The sequence below is a fragment of the Cotesia glomerata genome, linkage group LG7 (assembly GCF_020080835.1).
Source record: "Cotesia glomerata isolate CgM1 linkage group LG7, MPM_Cglom_v2.3, whole genome shotgun sequence".
NCBI classification, from domain to species: domain Eukaryota; kingdom Metazoa; phylum Arthropoda; class Insecta; order Hymenoptera; family Braconidae; genus Cotesia; species Cotesia glomerata.
Genome location: NC_058164.1, coordinates 21,103,676 through 21,128,058, shown reverse-complemented (window position 1 = coordinate 21,128,058; position 24,383 = coordinate 21,103,676). Strand labels below are relative to the sequence as shown.

Genomic DNA, 24,383 nt, shown 5'->3' with positions numbered 1-24,383 from the left:
AATTTTTACTTTAAGATTTATCAGCAAGATTTAAAAACAAAATACAAATATAATAAATATTTACAAATAAAAATTTTTTTGGTATTCCGAAAAAGTTTATTTCCGATTTTTTGCAATAAAAAAATTAATTACTAAAGTAAATTACTACTTCTGTCAAAACTAATAGGCGGAAGGAACTCTCATTCATTCGCACATGGAAATTTATACGACACAGCACAAATCGATTATCCGTTATGTCGAACACAGAAAATTTGAGCTAATTTAAAGTTAAAATTTTTTTTATAAAAAAGAACGATTTGCGATAGCGAAAAACAAAAAAATAGTTTAGATTGTTCGTGAGGCTAGCACCACAATCAATTTTTTTTCAGCTAACGAACAAATGAATAACGAGTGAACACAAGAGGCGAGGCATAGGTTGAGGAAGAAAAAGCCGGAGACACAAAGAAAGTAAAGGAACGAGAAAAAGAAAAGAAAATGTGAATAAAAGGAACGAAAATAGGTGTGTAAGGGCGCAAAAAGGGGAATTGTCGTTTTACTAGGGAACAATGAGGGAAACGTGACTATGGAAGAGTTTTTTTTGCCAGGTATTATATCGGGTAAGTCGTTAAATATATAAAGCTCACGATACCAAAATTAGTATTAACGCTATACTGCCGTTGATAGTAATTTAACTTTAGTTATTCGTATTTTTATTTTTTTTATTTTTTTTTTTTTTTGATGTGTTGAGGTAGACGTTAAATATATTTAAAGTGTTTTATATGTTTGTTTTGTCGAGGGAGTCAGCAGAAAGATATGAAAGTTTTTCATGTTAATGTTATACACTGAAATAAATATTATGTATGAGCTGAGGGGAATATTGATTAGATCTGATCGTAAATTTTTTTTATTTTCATATGAGAGGTTAGTTTGTCGGTACTTAATGTGATTAAAGTTTTTTATTTGATGGAAATTTTTGCTCATGGAATTTGTTAGTCACATCTGATTAAGTGTTAGAAATTTTGAGAATTTACTTCTGTCGATGAAATAATTGGATTTTGTATAATTAAATTCATTTTTTTTTGTTCTAAATGTTTTTAAATGGTTCTAAAATTTTTTTGATTTTAAATTTTATACAGATCTAATTAATTGAAGCAAAAAAAAATTATAAGAAAATAAAATCTAATATTAATACGAAACCTTGCAAGATAAAAAATTATTCGATCTAATTAATTCTAGTTTATTAGATCTGATCACAATTATTAGATCTGAACTATTGAATTTAATATTTAAATTCTTAAACATTGAAAATTAATAAATCCAATTAATTGGATCTGATATTTTTTATCCTCACTCATATGAAATTAAAAAAAAATACTAGATTCATTCAACTCTAATTCATTAGATCAAGACTAAAGAATTAGATCTAAACTATTGAAGTTGTTGAAATTTATTAGATCTAATATTTTTCATATAAAACTAAACTAGCAAAATATTAGATCTGATTAGTTCCAATTAATTGGATCTGAACAAAATAATTAGATCGAAACTATTAGAATTTTGTTGATTAATTGAATCTAGTGTATTCAATTCTGAAACAAAAAAAAAATACTTTATTTAATAAATTCCAATTAATTAGATCTAAACAAAATTATTAGATCTCAACTATCAAAAATTCTTCAAACTAGATTAATATTTCCCACATAAAAATTTCCAGCCTATAAAAGTATTTGGTCTAATTGCTTCCAATTCATTAGATTCAACGAAAAAAAATATATTGAAGTTACTAAAAAAAAAAAAAAAAAAAAAAAATTACATTTAATTCGTTCTAAAACATGCAATCCATTAAAAAAATATGATCCGATGAATCAGAAAAAAATTTATATGAAAATTTTTTTCGTAAAAGATTTTTTTTCACACAATATTACTTGCCCTTTTGACCTGATTTCCCAGAATAAACAGCGATCAGATCTAAACGAATTGTTCCGACAGATCATCGAATCGCAAATGGAATCAAATCGTTAATTATACATTTAATGGATTCATGGAATGAAATAAAATATACGCCGGGTTAAATAAAATATAAATATACAATATTTATTACAAATAACGAAATGAATGCATATCGAAAGACACGGGAACACAAAATGCACGTAAGCACTGAATATAAATAAATAAATAAAAAAAAAAAGGGTAAAATCTATGTTTATAATCAAGGGGATTCAAAAGTATAAAGGAGTGGGTACATTGTACGAGAAAATGGTATCGATGCGGGAATTAACGAGGGATTTTTAAAATCACGGTATCACGAAGGTACTTTCCGATTTATGTTATACGTATACATATAAATATATGTAAGAATATGTTGTCAAGAAATATAGAATATTATAAAAAAGTTTAGAGCTCACGCACAGACGGATTAGGTCACACGCGAAAGATTTAACAACATGGATTAAAAATAATAATAATAGTAATAATTATAATAATATTAATAATAATAATAATTATTATAAATTTAAAAGAAAAAATAATATAATTTGTTTTTTATATTAAAATAAAAATTTAGTCACGCAATAATTAAACATCACGACATTATATACATAATCACACACACTACACACTATTTTTCATCATATACTTATTATTAGATTATATTATATTATAAATTTAAATTGACACCAAAATCCATTTATTTGATTTTAATGGAAAATTCCTAATTATAATACTAATAATAATAATAATGATTAATGAATTTTTAATTTTTATTACCGATAAGTTTTTGGGGAGAGTTTTGTTATCATTAATCAATTATTGCATTTCTGCTCGATCGTTAATTATGGAAGAGGGCAGACGATTATTTTTGTTGTTAATTATGATTTAAGAGACTTTGCATAATATTTAATAATTAATTAGGATTTTCAATGGGTTTGTGTGGCCGAGGGATAGAAATAATGGACGGAGTGGATGAAACTTTCATTTTATTAAAAATTTAAGTCGGCTAAATGAACTAGCTGTAATTTCTAGTTAATGAAAAAGCTATAGAATTTTTTCAAGAAAATTTTACTTTATAAAGAAAAATTATCTAAAAATTTTCGAAAATTATTTGACGAGAATTTTTCTTAAGGAAATTTTCTGAGAGCTCTAATGTTCATTTAGAATTTTTGTATCATGAATGAAGCTTCTGGAAGTCAGATATGAACAACAGTCTAGAAAATAAGATTCCGAAAATTTTTCGATGAGGAAATTTTTGTGAATTATCTAGAATTTTTCTGTGAGAAACAACATCATCTAGGAGTTTTTCTTAAGAAAATTTTCTTGTGAATTGATAGATCATCTAAAATTAATGTACGAACAGAAATTTAGAAAATTTGACATTTCAAATTGTTTTATAAAATAATTCTGGAGGAATTTTTAGGGACTATCTTGAATTTGTCTGTGAAAAAAGTTTTCTTTGAGAAAATTTTCTTGGAAATTTATAAGCCATCTAAAATTTTTCTATACAAAAAATAAACTATCTAGAATTTGGGTACGAACAAAAATTGGAAAAATAAAATTCTCAGAATTGTTCGATAAAAATATTCTTTAAAAATTTTCGTGGAATATCAAGAATTTTTCTGTAAAAAATGAATTCGTCGAGAAATTTTTCTTGAAAAAATTTTTTTAGAGCTCTCTATTTAATATTTTTTCAGAAAATAAAAAAATCTCTAATTTGAAAATCATTTTATTTTTAATTATTCTGTTAAAAATAATTGAAAATTGGAAATTGCCATTGAAGTGAGTTAAAGAAAATTTTTACTTACAAACTTTTCAACTATAATAAAAAAAAAAAGCAAGTCTGCCCTCTCTCCTCATAAATGTAAAAGTTAAATAATAATTTAACGTCAATACTTAGCATGTAAAATATTTTATAAGATTTGTGTTAGAATAAATTTGTTTTTTTACAATTAATGAATTTATTTATTTATACTAAAGTATTAATAATAATAATTATAATAAAAAATTATACGAAATAATTGCATCGTTGAATTATATTATTAAATAAATTTTAATGACAATTATATAATGAAAATTTTATTATCCAAAAACAACTAAATAATTTTTGATAATTTAAGAGTTTAATGAAGTTAATGCCCTTTGATTCCAAGCGCTAGTAATTACAATTACATCATTATTTAATAAAAATAATTGACTTGATTGATCTCTTAAAAAAAATGTTATTAATTTAAAGCAACGCAGAAAAAAAATGTATGAACCAGAGGTGTGAAATAATTGTAACAACAATAAAGATGTTGAGTGGTTAGCTCCTCGGCCCGTGATACTAAGAAAAATAAAAAAAAAATATAAAAGCAACTTAACAATTGATTGTCACCAAGTTTAATAGAACAATGTCGAAATAAATGAACTAATTGTTTGTAAAATATAGTATTCGAAAGATAATAATATGGTTGACTCGTTGCTATCATTTTCACGAATTTTAAATAAAACCGACGTAATAAATTAACAGCGTTTAATATAACTTTCATTAATTACAAATAAACGAGATATCAAGTTTAGTAATAACATTGATAAACATGTTATTATAATTAACAGCAAAATATTATATATATTGAAGAAAAACACATTAATATATATATATATATATATATATATATATATATATATATATATATATATATATATATTTATATATAATATTATTGTACTGAATAAAATGGACGCTGAAGTTTAAAGAAAAACTTATACTAGCTGGTTTGTAAATAAATTATTTGACTCTTTCAATACAAAGTTATTTATTTAATATACCTTCTCTATAAGTTTCCTGCGTTTAAATTTATATGTATAAAATTTTTTATTCTTCCTGAAAAATGCAGTGGATTCATTTGATTATTGTTCAAAGGCATATCCTGAGGATGTACACGTCAAGGGAAAATATGGAACTTCTATAAAGAGGTTAGTTTCTTTATTATTATTTCAGTTATGATATTTATAAAAAAAAAGGTCAATTTTTGTTTAATTTGGCGGACATTTTTAATTTTAAATAAAATTGAATCTTATAAATTAGATCTAATTTATTGGATTTATTTGATCTAATACCACTGGTTCTACTGAATTAGATCTGATTCATTATTTCAAATAACATGAAATCTGACGATATGTGTATCTAGTTCATTACAATAAGCTATGTGAAATCGAATTAATAACATCTGGTCATATAAAATCCGAATAATTAGATTGAATTTATCGGATCTAATTACATATTGTCTAAAAAAATGGATATCATACTACTGAATGCCATTAATTAGATTAAATTTTTTGGATTTATTGGGCCTTATATTACCGGATCGGATGAATTAGATCTAAATTATTATATTCGACTCATATTAGATCTAATTAGTTATATTTTATATTTAATTCATTATAATGATCCATGTAGATTCTAAGTGATCAGATGTCTCCATATGTGATCAAATATGACCATACATAATCAGAAGTGACCATTTATAATCAAGTATAATTAATTTGATCTATTTTTATGAAATCAGATGTGATCATAATATGACCAGATGTGACCACATATAACCAGATATCACTAATTAAATTTGTTCTTATGAAATTAGATTTGACAGTATATGATGAAATGTAACCATATATGATCACTAGCTGTGAATACCCGCTTCGCTAGGTCATTTTTAAGTCCATAGTACAGTTATTTGTTAATATTTAAATTTTTTAGGATGTTTTAAAAGTTTCTGGAACAATCCAGAATATTTTCGACCGATTAGAATGTTGACACACATTTTAAAGCTTTCTAGTTCATTCGGAGTAATTCTAGATCATTCAAGAATTTTCTGCATCACTCTCATTCAATCAGAATCTAAACGTAGATTTTAGAACTGCTCAGATCTTTCTATAAATTTATGGATCATTCTAGAATTTTCTAGAACATTCTCATTTGATCAGAATCTAAACGTAGATTTAAGAACTTTCCAGATCATTCCAGAACTTCCCAGATTATTCTAGACATTTCTGGACCTTTCTAGAATTTTCTAGAACATTCTTATTTGATCAAAATCTAAACGTAGATTTTAGAACTTCCCAGATCTTTCTAGAAATTTATGGATCATTCTAGAATTTTCTAGAACATTCTCGATCAATCAGAACATTGGTATACATATTAAAGCTTTCTAGATCACTTCAGAAATTTTTAAAACAATCTAGACCATTTTAGATCAATGATCAGCCCTCGTATCTTTTACACCCTTATAATTATCGACTTACAACCACCATAGTGCACGATGGAAGCCTTGTACCTATTTCCACATACAAACACTATTCGTCTGCGATGCGTAGTTTTGGCTGCAAAATTAAATATAGGGACACACACCTACAATTTTATATATATAGATGTGTGATCCTGTATAATCATATATTTTTAATGAGACCTTTTCTTACAAAATTAGAAGCATCATATATGTTCAGAGGTGATCATATATGATCATATGTGATCAAATCTAATTAATTATAACGAGCCATGTAAAATTCAATTAATTAGATCTCGTCATATAAAATTCAATGAATTAGTTAATTAATTGGATTTTATATGATCAGGTCTCAATTACTGGATCTGTAGCATTAAACTTACCTCAGATAGCAACTTAAATCACAATGCTTATTGTAAAATAAATCAGATTCAGCTGTATAGGATCCGATTTACTCCATAGTAATTTATCTTTCATCAAAATTGATCCAGAAATTAACTTTATTAGATCCAGTGCGAAAGCTTATAAGAAAGAAAAGATATTTTATGCGAATAATATTGTCACAAAGTTAACTTTTATATTGTTGCTGCCATAATATGACTGAGAGATATGATAAAAAAGTTTAAATCTCTTTAAAACTTGTCATAAATTCGATGATTAATGTGGGACTCTTTTCATCATGTAAATAAAGTTGAAGTTGACGGATATTCGTGACCTGAATCATAACCTGAAATTTTTTTTATTAAATTTAATGAATTGTTTTTTCAGCTAGCTCATTTTCTTCAATAACAATAGTCATAAATAAATTTTATTTTATTAATTTTGAAGCCTATAAAATTTTTATATCAACTTCTGTAAATTTCGTTGAACAATTTCAAACATTGCAAACTATTGAAAAGCATTTGAAGAATTACAGCATCGATTACTTCGTAACAATCGAATTACATGAAAATTACTTCGGACATAAAATCACTACTTTTTACGAACTATGACAGATTTAATAGTTTTTACACTTCGTTATTTACCAATCAATCAAATAAGATTCAGTAACTTCGATTAAATAAAAAATTCTATTATAGTTTTTATCGACAAGTTAGAAATCAAACTCTGTTATTCTATCTATCATTTTGAAGTGCTTTTATTATTCATCAAGCTATCAGTAATTGCTCATTTCAGCTTTTATGGCCTCTATAACATCAAATTTAAGAAGTTTATTGACTCTTAATATTCCGAGCATGTATATAATAAATACTCTTTTTTTTAGGACAAGGAGCAGAGGGAAAATAAACTTTTGATTGATTGAAAGTCATGTTTTCTGTAACCGAAAATATATTAGTGAATCAATATTTTTATGTACATTATCATAATATAAATATAAATATAAAAATAAATATTTAATAAATTACAATTTATGTTAATATTAAATATATATACAAACATTACTAAATAATGAGCCTTTTATGACAATAACTCTATACTGCGTTGTAATAACGAGGGTCGATGGTTGACATGAAAAGCAACCAACTTATGCTGAACCTATTACTACTAAATTTTTTATGTATTTCTACTTATTACTATTGTTGCGTACGGCACTATACTATTTGCACGATCTCTTTTCTAACCTGCCGTAAATATAGTGAAGAAAAAAACACTAGCGCCATCTTAAACTTTTTTACTGTACCGTTGACTAGAGACGCAACAATAGTAACACTGAAAAAATTGTTAATTAACTGACTTCTTTTATTTTACTTTATAACGCAAATTAGTGACGAGTTTGTGAAAAATAAATAATAAATTTTTAAAGCTAGATAAGCTCGAATATTTTTGACATTATTTAAATCATTACTTGATTACAGGGTTTTCAAGTTGATAACCTCCAAACTAACAGATTTGTCGTATTTTATACGGAAAGATACTTGATGTTAAATCAAACGATAAAAAAAAACACCAATCAATAGAAATAAAAAGTTAGTTAAAAAACTCAGAACACGTGATATTCTAAATTGGTCGTTAACTTCTATTTAAATGTCACTCGAATGAGAAAATTTTTGACTCTAAACATTTGATGGATGGTATTTCAACCATCAAAACTTGAACTGTTGTGAAAAATACTCTCTAAATATGAATTAATGAAAATTCCCTAAAATAACTCAGGATTCAAGGAAATTTTTACGAAATCATGTTTGAAATGTAATAATGCCCAATAAACATATTTTTGATATAACAATTGGGTCTGCTAAAGAAATGGTGATTTATACACCTAGGGAGAAATAAAGTGAAATTTTCTAACCTGCGTGTAAAATTACACGAGCCAAAGGCGAGGGTGGCGAACACGCAGATCGGAATATCCTACACTGATAAAAAAATGACTCGATTCAAGAAAAACTTTTTCTTCAAAATTTCATTCTTGTTTTAAGTAATTCAATTCTTTTAACTTAAGAAATTGATTCTCGAATCAAGAAACTTGGTTGTTTTAAAATAATATATATACAACTTTGCTCAAGAATTTCTTTCTCTTGGGTTAAGATAGATGTTAACATTGGTTCAAGATATAACCGATTTGTTTCAAGTATGGTACGACTCTGGAATTAAGATATTATTTTATTTATTTTAAGCATATAAATTTTCGGATTTTTGCTATTCTCTGTATTAATAAATATTTTTGAAGTTATACTTCTTTTGGCGCGTTAGGGAAAAATTATGAGAGTAAATTTTTAAGATGCGCGCGCACACCGTCACGAAAAACCGACACCCTGAAGTTAGCTAGTCAACATTTTAGTTTTTCAAAAAAAGTTACCAACAAAGTAAAAGTAAGGACATCTATGTATGTTTGCGTGAGAACTGGCAACTGTATTCACGATATTTATTCAAATGTTTCTGAACCTACACACGTCTTTTGTATCATTCCGAATAAAATATACATAAATATATATTTTCAACTTCCCGCTAAGAAAATTGAAAATTTTCCAATAACGGGAAGTTATTGATTTCGGTCCGTTTTTCGAAAGCCGAGTTTTCATCGGATATCCACGTTTTGAAGTCCCAGGAAGCCATTCTGACTATTCTTGCCGAGATGTCCGGCCGTGTGTGTTTGTGTGTGTTTGTGTATGTGTGTGTGTGTGTGTGTGTGTGTGTGTGTGTGTGTGTGTGTGTGTGTAAATAAATTTTTGTCGGACGGTTTCTCAAAAACAAATCAACCGATTGAATTCTCCGACGCATCATCTGAAAAGGTTTATCAAAACTTAAATCTGATTAGATTTGAGAGTTAATCCATCGAGCCATTCCGAAAAAATTCAAAAAAAAAATGTATACATTTTTTGTGATGAAAAAACTGCGTCGAATGCTTTTTTGAAAATTAAAATCGAACGACGCATTCAAACATTATAGTTGTTTAAAAATTCACAAAATTTTGAATTTCCCGCTAAGAAAATCAAAGATTTTCAAAAATCGGGAAGTTATTGTTTTCACCCCGTTTTACAAAAATCGAGTTTTCATCGAATCTCGACGTTTCGAGGTCCTAGGAAGCTTCCCTGACTATTCCCGCGATGGTGTCTGTATGTCTGTATGTGTGTGTGTGTGTGTATGTATGTGTGTGTGGATGTATGTAAACCTCTTATAACTTTTGAACGGCTTGACCGATTCGATCGCGGTTGGTACCATTCGAAAGGGCTTGACCAAACTTAGACTTTAAATATACTTTGGAACGATTCGAACCGGTAGATTTTGAGAAATCGCAAAAAAACTACCAAAAAAAATTTTTTCAAAAGTAGTTTTTTTGGAATAACTTTAAAACGGCTTTACCGATCAATTCCAAAAACTAATCAGCTCTTAACATCAAAAAACCACATCGATCACCGCCAGTCCGGTAAAAATCGTGAGTTATCGTTGACGAAAGAAAACCGAAAAAAGTGTTTTTTTTGGAATTTCTCCGAAATTTTTCGCTCTATCAATTTAAACTTGAAGATTCTTCATGAAGCTTAAAAAAACGCGTCAAATGCCACACTGAAAAAAATAATCGGTAGAGGCTACCGATTGGTAATCGGTAGAGGTTACCGATTTTTTTTTCGGTAGAGGCAACCGATTAAAATCGGTAGAGGTTACCGATTTTTTTTCAGTAGCAGCAACCGATTTCCAATCGGTAACCTCTACCGATTTTAATCGGTTGCCTCTACCGAAAAATCGGTAGCCTCTACCGAAACATCGGTAGCCTCTACCGAAAAAAAATCGGTAACCTCTACCGATTACCAATCGGTAGCCTCTACCAATTATTTTTTTCAGTGCACCAACCGCATAGAAATCGGTTCATTCATTCAAAAGTTATTGTGGTTTGAAAATTCAAAAAATAGTGTTTTATCAAATTTCTATCAAACTTTTGAGCTCAAAAGGATACAAAAGCTATTTTTTGAGCTCGGAGAGCTCAAAATAATACACAAATTGTATTCATGAGCTCGAAGAGCTCAAAACCGTCATAAATGCAATTTCAAGCGTTTAGGTATAGAAATGGCGGGAAGTTGCAGGGATGGCCTTCAGGGTCAACCGTTTTCCTAATTTTTTTTTTCGATATTTTTCTGAAATATCTTCGAGATTTCTCAACCAATCAATATAAACCTGTACGTTTTTTTGTGCTTTAAAAACTGCGTCGAATGTTTTTTTAAAAATAAAAATCGAACAACGCATTCAAAAGTTCTAGTTGTGTAATAGATACATTTTGAGCTCTTTGAGCTCAAAATGTGAAAAACTGTGCTTTAAGCTTGAAAAGCTTAATTAAAAAAGCTTTATTAACCAAAAAACACATTTTAAGGTGCTTCAAATGCAAACTTAGCGGGAAGTTCTCGGATTGGCCTGCGCGGTCAACCGATTTCCAGATTTTTTTAATTATGTAGAAATAATTTTTTTATGACAGTTAAATAAATTGTATTTAACTATATATTACGTTATAATAAAACTTTTAATGTATTGAATACTTTTTTTTCTATTATTAGTGTCGTTTTTTCTACAAACGTAGGATAACGCGAAAGATAAAATTTTTAGAAAGATTTTTATTTTGTTACGCCAAAAAAGTCTAACTTCTTACGTGCGTACATAAGTACACACATACTTTTTTTTTATCAGTGTACTTTTTTCGCTGACGCGTATAATATTTTCCATTATATTTTTAACCAAAAGCTTACATTTTTTGCCATTGTTTTTGTGGGAAGATTAGTGTAAATGTCAAGCTGTTCATTTGTTTGTATATAATATTCCATAAGGTAAAAGTCGCACTTCCTTCTCGCAAAACAGAGCAAAAAATTCAAACTTTCGGTGCTGATATGATGAAAAATAAACCCAGGTCAAAAAATTTACTCTGTTTTATGATTAATAAAAATTTTTAATATTTTTCATTCAATTTAATTTTATTATGTGTATCTATTTTATATAAGAATTTAATCTGTTTTTGCCTGTACTATTCCCAATTCAGACCAATTTCAGATCATCTTTAATGTTATAATAAAATTATTTTCTATTATTTCAAGACCAAAATCAGACTTTTTTTGTCACAATCATTTAACTGGTTTTGACAGACCAAAACGTTCCATAATTTTTAGTCGGTTTTTGATCGCCTGTAGATCAAAAACAGACCTTTTACGAATTAGATAGTAATAATAATAATAATATATTTATTTATTTATTATTATTTTATTCATGTCCTCGAAGATCCTTTACAGGGCACAGCTTTTCATTCTCTGAAATTGAAATCGGGATTATTCACTATTTCGTAGTGCAATGTATATCAAGCGATATTCTTCGCACTAACAAATAGTAAATACCGCTCATTAAATGATGCGTGAAAGTATAAAATTTAATATTAATCTTGTCATCTTGTCAACATTTTAATCTTGTCGATGTATTCACATTATGTTCAATATCGATAATTAGAAAACTCTTAATTTAGATCCAATCAAACGATGAGAACTATTTTATATACGTAAGTTAATACAAATTTATTAGTTATTTCTGCAACTAATATTCGCAGTTACAAAACTTTTATAATCCATGAAATGTTAAGCCATGACAAATAAATATAACAGATGTAAGGTTATAATCGACGTTCAGTTCATAAAACAAGAGAGCGCATGAATATATTATAAATTAATTTATTTTTTCAAATAAATGCGACTTATAATTTTTAATGAGATACTTTTGAGTCAAAAAAAATTATAAGTTGCCATCTTAGTCGACTTTTGGCCTTCGAACATTTAGAGTAAAAATTATAGATCAATAACAGAATAAGATTTCATATTTAATTTGAAAACAATACATAAAGTCCATTTACAAATTAACTAGACTAAAAACCGATCAAACTTTTAAAACTTTTTAGTGTCATCAGATTAGAAACAGCATAAAATATTCATAGCTGCTCAATTATTTTACTAAAAGGTTATTTAGACTTAAAACAGATCAAACATAATTTGAATAGTAGATCAAATACAAATGAAAATGTTTTTAAAAGTTCAAATACAGATCAATAAGTTCAAATGCCGATCATTTAGCTTAAAATCAGTTTAAATTTTTCGACCCGGGAAATTAAACTCAACTTTACTTATTACCGAACTATCAATAATTGCAGATATTAATCAATAAATGTTAACCAACACTTTTATTACTGTGCAAGGATAATTTTTTAGGGTTTAACAATTTTCAAGGAAACAGTTGCTTTTTACATAACAATCACCAACATAAGGTAAAAATAAGGAAATTGATCGCGTTTCTATTACTATTGCTGTACTATAGTCGCATGGAGTAATAGTCCCAGGATTAAACTTGGTATTGCTGTGGGGATTATAACAGTTTCCTTTCAGTAAGAATATTCGCTCAATAATACTTTGTATTCTGGGAGGAAAAAACCTTTTTTTAGTGTAGTAATAAGAGTAACAGAAATCGTGTAAATGGCAAGAATTGCATTTGAAACTTATATTCTATTACACTTCTTATCATGCATGTGAAAATTTAACAGTTAACTACGACTATAAAAGGCCTCATAAACTGAACTTATATTTTAAACAATTAAGCTTGAAGCATAATCATCTGGGAGCATTTCAACTTGAGCGAAATCACAGTCCTTATAAAAGAGAGAGATATAAATAGAAATAACTAAAGACTAGGATATTACGAAGCACATTCAAGCTGTTCATAGTTGAGACACATGCCCGTCATGTCAACAGGATACGTGTTGTTTTGATCACCCATCCCAAACGCCACCCTGATGTTAAATGGAGTGGCTGATGTTTCAACTCGGCAATTACCGTCAGCATCAAATTCACTCGTCATACACAGAGAAGTTCCGCAATGCTCCATATCGCATATTCCAGCGCCGTCGTTCCCCGGCTGAAAGAATTTTATTTTTTATTATTAAATTAACCATTTACATCATCTACTTCTGTTCCAGCTACAGTTACTAAAAACACTAAATAGCTGAGTGGTCAGTAACAGTGGTCATAGTTGCGATTGATTCAAGAGGAAATCCATTTATCTATTCACTATTCGATAGAAATATTTTGTTAATAACAATAAACACTAGCTTATTTTACAATTATTGCACGAAAAGAAATTTCGTTTAAATTTACTGTTAAATTCATAAGAAAAACTTCCGGATTGTATTTTGTAATCGTGGAATGCTAGAAGTTATTTTACCATTTTGAAGCAACAGCAATGATTTTTAAATATTATATGAAAAAAATTTACCAAAGTCTCCAGTAAAATAAAAAAAAAAACGCCATTCGGCCACACCCGAAATGGAAGGTAGATTTCCCTGAATGAAATTCTTGATAGAATGACGTACATAAGTCGGTTGTACTGCACATTGCCTAAAAATGGTTCAATTGCACTCTTAAATTTGAAAAAATAACTAAAAATGGTCAAAATGTCAATGTTATAAACGTCAAATTGAAAGCGATTTTATGAGCTTTCACACGAATTTATCAAAAATTAGCTACACTGAAAAAACGGTTTGTTTGACTCAAATACACAGATTTATTTGAAATGAATCAAAAATATTTATTTAATGTTAACAAATTTCTTTTATATAAATATATATTACTTTGAATCAAATACTACTTCGTTTTGGTTTATTTAATTGAATCGACTCATTTATTTCATTCAAATAAAGATTTATTAACTATTAACAAATCTCGTTTCAAGTAAATTACGCTTGGTGTCGCTATTTTTGAATGTAAAAGTATTGCTTACATTTGACTTTTTTGTGACCAACCACTATTTCTTTTATATTTATTTTATTATAATATTAATTTACCTATTGATCTTAAAGAAATTTTATTTTTTCCGGTTGTGAATTACCATTTTTTTTTTTCACTAATTTTTTTTTATATTTCATGCAGTTATTGGAACGAAAAAAAAAATGTCTTAACCTAAAATCCGTGTCGTTTAGTAATAATTATTTTACAGAAAATTTTCAAATGTGTTATTGAATATAAAATTTGTATATTTTATAACAATATTAGTTTATTTTCGTAAAAAAATATATCTATTACTTATAATCCTTATATAAAATTGAGATGAAATGTATGTGGCATCAAACTATTCGTAACGTGATTGGTCGAATATATCATAAGCATGAAAATATATGCAAATGCTATAGTCAGGCGCGCGCTTGCGCGCGCAAATTCAAATTCTAGTACTAATAAAAATACTATGATTACTACGATACTAAAGTTAGCCGTCAGCTGTCAATTTTAAAAATTTTAATAACAAATCAATACAATAAAAAAATGCTCCTAAAAAATTTACACTTATAATTTTTATTAATTTTAACATGTGAAATTTTTTAATTAAAATTTTTTCATAATAATTTTATTGTTATGAAAATTGAAAAAATTTACAGATGTCTGTTAATTTTAAATAATAAAGTTAGTCGACATTTTTTATTTTTTTATTTTGCTTAATGTGTTAAATTAGAACTAAATAATATTTTTTTTTAATTGCACACTTACAGTTTTTCGAATTTTTTACAAATGAAATAAAAAAAAAAAATTTTTTTGTAAAATTTTTTTCAATAAAAAAAATTCTAAAAATTTTTAGATGTCGGCTAACTTTATTGTCATTGTTAATTTCACTATAAGTAATAATTCCAAAAGAAGTGCCCATTTTACCCCAAACGTTCGATATGTCCACTTTTACAACTTTATAACCTAAAACTAAAAATCATTGCTTTGAGTATATTCAAACATACCATTTATTGAAATATACGATTGTTAGCACCAAAGAAATATTTGTTAACTATAAACAAATCTGGATTTCATTCAAATATACTATAACTTTGTCTCAAATAAATAAATTTATTTGTATTAAATAAATATTTCTGGTGATATTTAAATAAGAGATTTATTTATAGTTAACGAGCCTCATTTCATTTAAATGAATTGTTTTCTCAATGCAAAAACGTGATTTTCACTATTTTGAAAATTTTAAATGGCTGCCATTTCTAAACTAATTGATTAATTTTGCTCATCTTCGAACTCGTTCAAGGTAATTACCCAAAGAATATGTGTACTAAGTTTCATCTAAATCCGTTGAGAATTGTAGACGCTATCGTGTCCACAAGCCGCGTTATATTCCATATATATATATACATAAATATATAAACTTTTGAACCAATGCTAATTTTGAGCTTTACTCGACTACATAAGAGATAAAATTCCGTGTGAATTCCAACACAAGGACCAATGCAATAGATAGTTTTCTACGAAATCCACCTAAAAAAAAGTTCCAATGTAGCTTACCGCACACATTAAGAAGAATTATTATTGAATATATTTGTGATCAATGAAATATTATTATTATAAATTTTATAAGTTTTATATTTTGAAAAATACTAAATTTTAATTCAATAAGCTTGAATATTCAATTAATTTCTTTGATAAAATTTATTTTTTGAGGTCATTTCACTTTACAATTTATATAGAATAATAGCTAATAGTAGCAAAAAATTACGAATGTCGTTAAAGTACATTTTCACAAATATTTAACTAAGCTTTATTAAAAAGTTGATGTGACGTTTTCATTGTTGTCGCTTTTCGTTGCTATGGTGACCACTTTGGCAACGGTTACCATAGCAACGATTACTATAGCAACGGTTACTATAGCAACGGTTACTATAGTGACAGTTACCATAGAAACCGTTATCATGGCAACCGTTATCATGGCAACGGTTACTATAGCAACGGTTACTATGATAACGGTTACCATGGCAACGGTTAAATATTAATGAGTAAAATTTGTAAAAATATTGATTAATTAAATTGTCGACAATAAAAATTTTGACAGAAGCGTTTTGATTTTCTAGTTACATAAAATTTTATTAAAACGATAATTGTATAAATTTTATTAAAATTAACTGTAGTTCAACTACGACTGATCATCTGACATGTGTAATTTTTTATACCGCTGAGAAGTCGAGAGTGATTACAGCGCTGCTTTAAAATCGGTGGACAATATCAGTACTTAGATTTATTTTTACAGAAGACTCCGGTAAATTTTGAAGTTGTTTCAGTAAAAACATTTGATTTTACGGCAATATTTAATAATGAAATTGTGAAAAAATTATTAATTATCTTAGAAATTTTTCACGTTTATTATTTTTTACTAGTACACTTCATCAAAACATAATAATACTTTTCTTTAGTATTTTATATTGTAATTAAGAATAATTATTAAAAAAATTGAAATTAGCCCAGAAATTGTGGAACATTCTTTAATTACTAAGATTTTACGGTATTTTTTGAAGAAAATTTATTTCCGTGTCGCAACACCAACATACACTTTGACAAATTATAAACCTAGATGCAACTCAAAGCCACTGTGAATTTAGCTGCATTGCACGGTGACTGCCCTTTAGTGTTTGCCATTAAAAATTAGCATCCCGTAAATTTAATCGAAGAAGCCCTTCTTCATTTTCTGTATTCTGTTTCATATTGTAATTTTGGTTCATAAATTAAGATTTGATCCATTATATTAATGGATAAGCGAGAGCTTTCATCACTGTACCGACTGTGACGTAATTGTAGCAAACAATGTTTGCCTTGTCGATCGAAGTCCTCTGAATAATTCATCATCATCTGCAGAATAGTGATGAAATAATCCAAAAGCTACCAAACTTTGGCAAGGCATCGGCTTAACACCACAATTGGAAAATTTGGCAAATTTAAATTTCGGCAAATTACATTTTCCAAATGCTGATAATTTAATGAAATTGACGGATGTTACTGAACGACTTGTCGTTAGAGTATTCCAATATTCGACCTCTGTTTTGGCTGATGAACACGTGTTACATAACAATATATGATCGTTAGTGTTGGAGGTGACATGGTTTTTGTTCCAGTTCGGTGGAGACGAAAAAAGAAGGTACATTAGTGAAGAAAAAGGTGCCATTAATTTTCCATGAGGAGTTTTTGTTAGGCGGAACTGTGAGTAAATAACGGCTCACCCACCTGCGGATTCTTGTCAGGATCTTGGTTGGGGTTTAGATATGAAAGAAAAGTTGGAAAAAATCAGAATTTTGTTATCGTTGTGAATACTTTAAAACTTTTTATGAATAATGTTTATAACTGAGAATTATCGATTAAAAAAGGAGAAATATGAATTCTAATTATTAATTAAATCTATCGAACGAATAGTTCCGCAATAGCCGATAGGTGGCGACAAGTAGTCCAAAGTTATCTCTTGTAAAGCGGTAGTTCGAGTAATTAAGTAACATTCAAAAGTTTCCAGAGAGTAATTTATTTAGTAAATATTTAATATTTGAAATAACAATTTCAAAAATTACTAGTACGATTATTTTAAATTAATCCATGATATGAAAAATAAATTTTTCAACTGAATTTATTTTTTAATCTTTCTTATCTGACTGATAAAAAATTGTAAATAAAAATTACAGCTTAATACAACTTTGTTTAATTTTTTTCAGCTGGCATTTGGAGAAATTTTCCGCCTTGTGAGCAGCCATATAAATATTATTAAAATATTAATTTCTCAATACAGTTTGAAAGCAGCTGATACTATACTCAATTATTTCGCTGACTGATTGTCGGTCATATTCTTTAATTGGTTATTTTTTAATAATTCGTGGATAAGAACAAAAGAGGACGTTCAATTTTTATAAAGAAAATACTATCCGCGGAAAAATTAAAACGAGCTTTAAAATTGAATTATAAATAAAATCTATTTCGTGTAATTTATTTTTAATTGACTAATTAATAAAATGATTTTTTTAATTTATTCTTGTTATGTAGAGTAGATAATTATTTTGTTTCATTGAAATTTGATTGAAAATTAAAAAAAAATTCAAAATATTATTAAAATTATTGTAGATTTAAACTTTACGTTGATCAATTTACGTACGACACTTTAGATTTACAAAACATTTTTTTTAATTTTCTTTAATTATTTTAATTATAAAAATTTCATAATAAGGTGTAACGTACTGGATTTTCCAGTATATGTTTTTTTATTAATTTAAAATCCCAAGTTGGCCTCATGCACGGAAAGAAAATTGAAGGAGTTTTTACTATTTTACTATTGTAATTTTTACTAAATAAAATAGTAACGGTGGACTATACTTCTCATTTAGTAATTTTTACGATCTACTATTGTAAATTTCATCCAACAAATAAGACTAGCAAGAGTTTTAAAAACTCGAATACTATAGAGCAAATTATACAATATGTGTTTGTGAACTTTACAATTCAACTTTTGTAAAAATTCACAGTTGGTTTTTTTAAAAGAAATATTAGGGAGGTAGAGAGATAAGTAGAAGGTTGGACTAATTGGTATCTGTACAGTAATCGAAAAAAGAAACCGACATTGTCGTGCTATCTGGGAATCGAACCCAGAACTCTGTGTTGGCAGCCAGAGACTCTCCCTCTACTCTATCCGAGGTAAACTAAGATCCATATCCTTTAACATTTACATAAACTCAGAGTCTAGTGCTGTGCACGGCCATCACTCACACTAATTGAGAAACATTCCAATTCAACTATTGTAAAATTTTCTATAGTTCTATTGGAAAGATACAGAAGCATCACTGGAAATTTTCATCTCTTACTTTTTACAATATTAATATCGTATTTTTTCATGAATAAATAGTATTTTTTCTTCTAAAATATTTGACAATTAATAGTAATAAAAGTATATTCCAGCTTTACAATAGTTGTATCGTAAATTTTCCCAGAAATTTTTTCCCGTATAGTGAAAGATCAATTTTCATTCACAAAAAAAAAAATATTAGCTAAAAAATATATATTAATTACTTTATATTTTTGAAGTGATTGCTTCATTATTATGAAAATAAACATTTTTCTATTATTATGTGCGTCATTCCCATAATATTATAGGAACCATTCCTATAATAGTATAGGAACCATTCCTATAATATCATGGGAACCATGGAATGCATTCCCATAATATTATAGTGGTGACGCACATACAATATAGGAACCATAACCATAATATATTGAAGCTATTCCATTATTGTATATATAGGAACGTTTCCAATAAACTATGGCTATGGTTCCCATAATGAGCATAAGATTGATACCTATAATGATCATTTTATTATAGGAACCATTCCCATAATCTTTGGAAAGGTTCCTATAAATTTCTCTCCATGTACAAGGTAATCAGATAAATCTTAAAATAAAACAGGTTCTCAATAATTGTCACCCCGTGAATGAGAGGTGCTTTTAACTTGGTAGCATATAATTTTCATCAGCAAAATGAATATCTTTGAACCAAACGAACTATTGAAAACAGAGAGACATAAATATGAAAGCCTCCTAAGACAAGATTAATAATAGTAGAGCCGCAATGAATAATAACAGTAATCTAGTTAAGACCTACCGTAATGAATTCCTCGAAATCACAGGGAATGAGAATTCGGTCGACGCACCGACGTATTGGAGCTGCGTCAACAATAGCGTCATCAACGGGTCCCGTTCCGGATCCTTCATCATCTAGAGAGGCTTGATCGGCGGCACCAGTTCCAGTGGAGTTTTCCATCGTAGTTTGCCGGCGAAACCTCGAAGGACCAATCCGGAATGAGTCATTGGAGCATGGAAAATAGGCGATGCTGCATGAGCCTTTTTCCTGGCGCATGCAAATTAGGTAGTCCTGGTTGGCCAGGTACCGCCCGTTTGGCAAGTAATTCAGGGTTTTCACGGTACCTCTAGGCTCGGTGAAATACTGGAGACAACCTGCCGGTGCACGCTGCTCGAATGGCAATTGCGTTATGGACATCTCCCACATACGTGATTGAAGATTCCGTGGCAGCCTCAGATTTAGGGTCACCGGGCCGTCGGTTACGTCCACGTACACTGAAATATATTGTTACCGTCATCCTGAGTTATTGGAACGTTGATATTTAGATGTTTTGGTGGAGAGAAAGATTGGGGTTGTTTATTAAATTCATATTAAGCTTCGGGGTATTGATTTTTCTGTTTTATGCTCTACTACGCTTCTCAATTCTCAGATTACGATGCAATTGACGCTCCTTTTTAATCGAATTATTTTATTTTATCGGAGAGTGTTATTGTTTGAGGGAAAATTTAACCATTTGTAATTTTAAGAAACTGTTTAATAAATTAATGAAAAAAATTTTTTTCATTAAAAAATTAGAGATTGAAAGAAAAATAATAGTAATTTTGTTCGAAAAATTGGTAATTAGAAAAAATATTGATAATTACACTACTCACAAAAATTAAGGGAATAAAAAAAAAATGCAAATTTTTTTTAGATTTTTGACGGGCTGTATTTCAGCGGAAAATGATCGTATCGCAAAAACAAAAAATGCATTTTAAAGCTCAAAAACTCTAGTTTTAAGATCTTAGGGTCAAAATTTTTTAGGAATTACGGTTTCAACATTATCTGAAGAAATAGAACGAAAAAAAAATTTTCCAAATTTTTAATTTTTTTTTTTCGCTCTACAGGCTCGGAAAAATTTTTTTAGACAAAGCGACCTTATGGAACAGATAGCCTGTTTATTCAGATTCAATTGCATTCTTTATTTAGCTCGATAAGACCATTTGTTGCGGAGATATCCGAGATTAGACGAAAAAGGAAGTTTATGTCTTTACCCGTGTAGGAACCGCCAGGAATACAACAATGCCGATGACTGGCCTATTAATGGCTTGCAATCATTGGCCGATGGTCAAAATACCAGTATTGGGCCATTAATGGGTGATGAGTGGCCCATGGATCTTGTATCGAAATCGCCAGTGATACACTTGGCCAGTCATTCAGCCAATAGTTGGCCGATCAATAGGTAACCTTGGTTGGCCGATCAATAGGTAACCTTGGTTGGCCGATGATTGAATTACATTAATGGGCCAGTAATATTCGATAATCGGCCCATGGATTTCGTATCAAAGGCACTTATTAGACAATCGGCCAGTCATCCAGCTGATGATAGACCGATCAATGACTATCGATGGTTTGCCGGGGATTAAAAAACATTTTTAAACTCAATCGTAAGCTACAGAAGGTTGACAGTATTCTGAGGATAATTTTCGAGCTATATTATAAGTGGATGTTTGTCGTTTTTTTTATTATTTAAGTTTCAAGAATTTGTTCTTAAAACTATTAAAACAACATTTGACCCGGATACAAGTAAGTACGGCTGAAAAGTTACGAGGAGAAAAAATCGATTTTCTTATTGGTTAAAAAAAAATTTTCTTCACAAATTAGTAAAATATAAACTTTTAATAATAAATTAGGACTAAATTAGAATGAGTCAGAGAAATTTTAAAATTTTAGTTATTTTTCCATTTCGCATGGAATGCCCCAGATTGAATATAAAAATAATTTTTGTGAAGTATTAATTCTTAAAAATTGTTGATTTAAAAAAAAATTAATAGTTAGATCAAAAAAATGATTGTTTTATGAATAATTACTGCTCAAGAAAATCAATACAGCAATTTTTCTAAAAAATTTATGTAGTGAAAATAAAATATTTTTTCTGTCCTTTAAGCAGCTATAAAAAATCTAAATACTGCTTGAAGACAGCTGATTCATATTTATCGACGAAAATATAATAAATATTTCCTTTTCTGATTTTTAAAAATAGAAAAAAATTTTTTTCTTACATATTTTAGGTTAAATCTCCATATTTAAGCCTCTAACATCGATATATAAAAAGAAAAAAATTGGAAATTTAAATCCAGCCGAGTACTTTTCTTTGTTAGTGCATTAATGGACCGCCATTATCTTCCGAACCATTGGAGATAGCGAAAAATTTTATCAGATCTTTTTTTGTTCAAAATTTAATCTCCTATCGAAAACTCTTAGACGATATATCACCGTCGCTGATAGTTAAAGCGTCCCGAGCAAAAGTCGGGTCTTGTCTTATCTAATATCTTTTACAATTTTTAATATTTTCTTCGGGAATAAAACAAGAACTTTTTAATAAAATCAGAGCTGAATATGAAGAAATCAAGTTGCTCTCTTCGAAATAGGCTATTCTATTAATAACATAAATGTAAGATGATACGAGCCCCTTTATGATTTGAATAAGAAATGGTTCTTTAGAATTGGGAACCCATTGGAGTGAGATTGAAAGGAATATAGTGGAGAAAAAGAAAAATGTCGGACTGAAGCTCTCGGTGAACAAACTAAGATTATTCGTAGATTGCTGTATATGTATAGCAATAAATGTATAATGTATTCGAATTCAGATGAGGATATGAGGGTAGTGTTTCACTAGGACAGAAATATATATATATGTATATATTAAAATTCAATAAGCGAGTATAGAGGATATGAACGCATTCATATTAAATGAAAAGTAATTGAGAAGAATATATTATTCTATTTCCTGTCCGGAATAGTGTCTTTCCTTCCTCTATGTGCTATGTTATAGCTACGGTTATTTGTAGAGGGTGCGATGGACAAAATCAGATAAAATTGAGGCGCTATTATATTGTGCGCCAAGAATTCTCTCGAACTTATTTTATTTATTTTCGTGTAAATCTATACTATAACTACGGTATTTTGTTGATCGATTTTAATGACGTCAGAGGTTATTTATATCTGTGCGCGGTACTATTATTACAAACATTTGAAATTGACTTGATGATTATCTTAAAATCACTTTTTAAATAGTAATAATTATAGTTTCTGATAGTGTGCTTTTTGAAAATGAAGCAATAATTATGGGACGTACCAGAATTCCTGATCTAATTACAATTCATGTGATGATTATTTACAAAGACAATCGAAGAAAATATATAACACTGAGAAAAAAAATATCTTTGGAAAAAAATGAATGTTTTAATAAAAAATTGGTTGTCTGTAAAGTCGGTTTACGGACGATAGTTTTACGTGATAATGTCATAAAGAAATATTGATGAAAAATTGTATACTTTTATGAATTGAATTGAATTATTATCATTGAATTATCATTAATTTGTATTTAAAAATTAAAAAATTTTGAATATATAAAAATTATTTTAACAAAAAAAAAGGACTTATTGATACATTGTTAATCAAAAATTGATACAATAATTTGATAATTGATTTAATTATTATTGTTAATAATTAATATTAATTATTTTATCAATTTATTATTATTTTATTATTGAATATTTTATTAATTTATCGATTATAATTATTATTAATTTATTTATTTATAATTAATATTATTTATTAACAATTATTAATATCATCAACAATGATAATCTAATATCATTGATATAATTTTATATAAATATTTTTAAAACTAGTTTAAAACATTAATTTTTAATTTTCAAATATTATTTACAGTTTTTGAAAATTTAGTTTAAATAATTTGTTTAAGTATAATCACGAACAATTAGTTATAGAACAATATTCTAACTGCTAGCTCTGACGTCACTCGAGAAGAGAGATATATGTGTCACAAGCCAACGCTTAGGCCTCTCTATCGTTTGTTTTATCGTGCCTCTCTATCGCTTGTTGCGCGCTCTTGATTGCACGCACAGGCTCAGGCGGAACGTTACACTTTTTCGTGTGCGCTGCCAGTGTTCATCAATTTATAAGACGTTACAGTCAACGCTCTCTGTATTTGACTCACCCGTACAGGACCATTCTCTGTATTTGACTCGTTCTTGTCCATAAGAGCTGTGT

General features: G+C 28.2%; 1 protein-coding gene across 2 annotated transcripts in view; it reads right to left on the bottom strand.

The window, feature by feature from the left end:
• Window positions 1-12,589: 12,589 nt before the first annotated feature.
• LOC123268583 overlaps window positions 12,590-24,383 on the bottom strand; it is a 51,124-nt gene continuing 39,330 nt past the window's right edge. For both annotated transcript variants that reach the window (XM_044733808.1, XM_044733806.1), the window contains exons 5-6: window positions 20,127-20,599; window positions 12,590-13,601 (exon numbers count right to left, since the gene is read on the bottom strand). In XM_044733808.1, coding sequence (XP_044589743.1) covers window positions 13,383-13,601; window positions 20,127-20,599 — 692 coding nt within the window. In that variant the 3' untranslated portion in view covers window positions 12,590-13,382. The remainder of the gene's footprint in view (window positions 13,602-20,126; window positions 20,600-24,383) is intronic.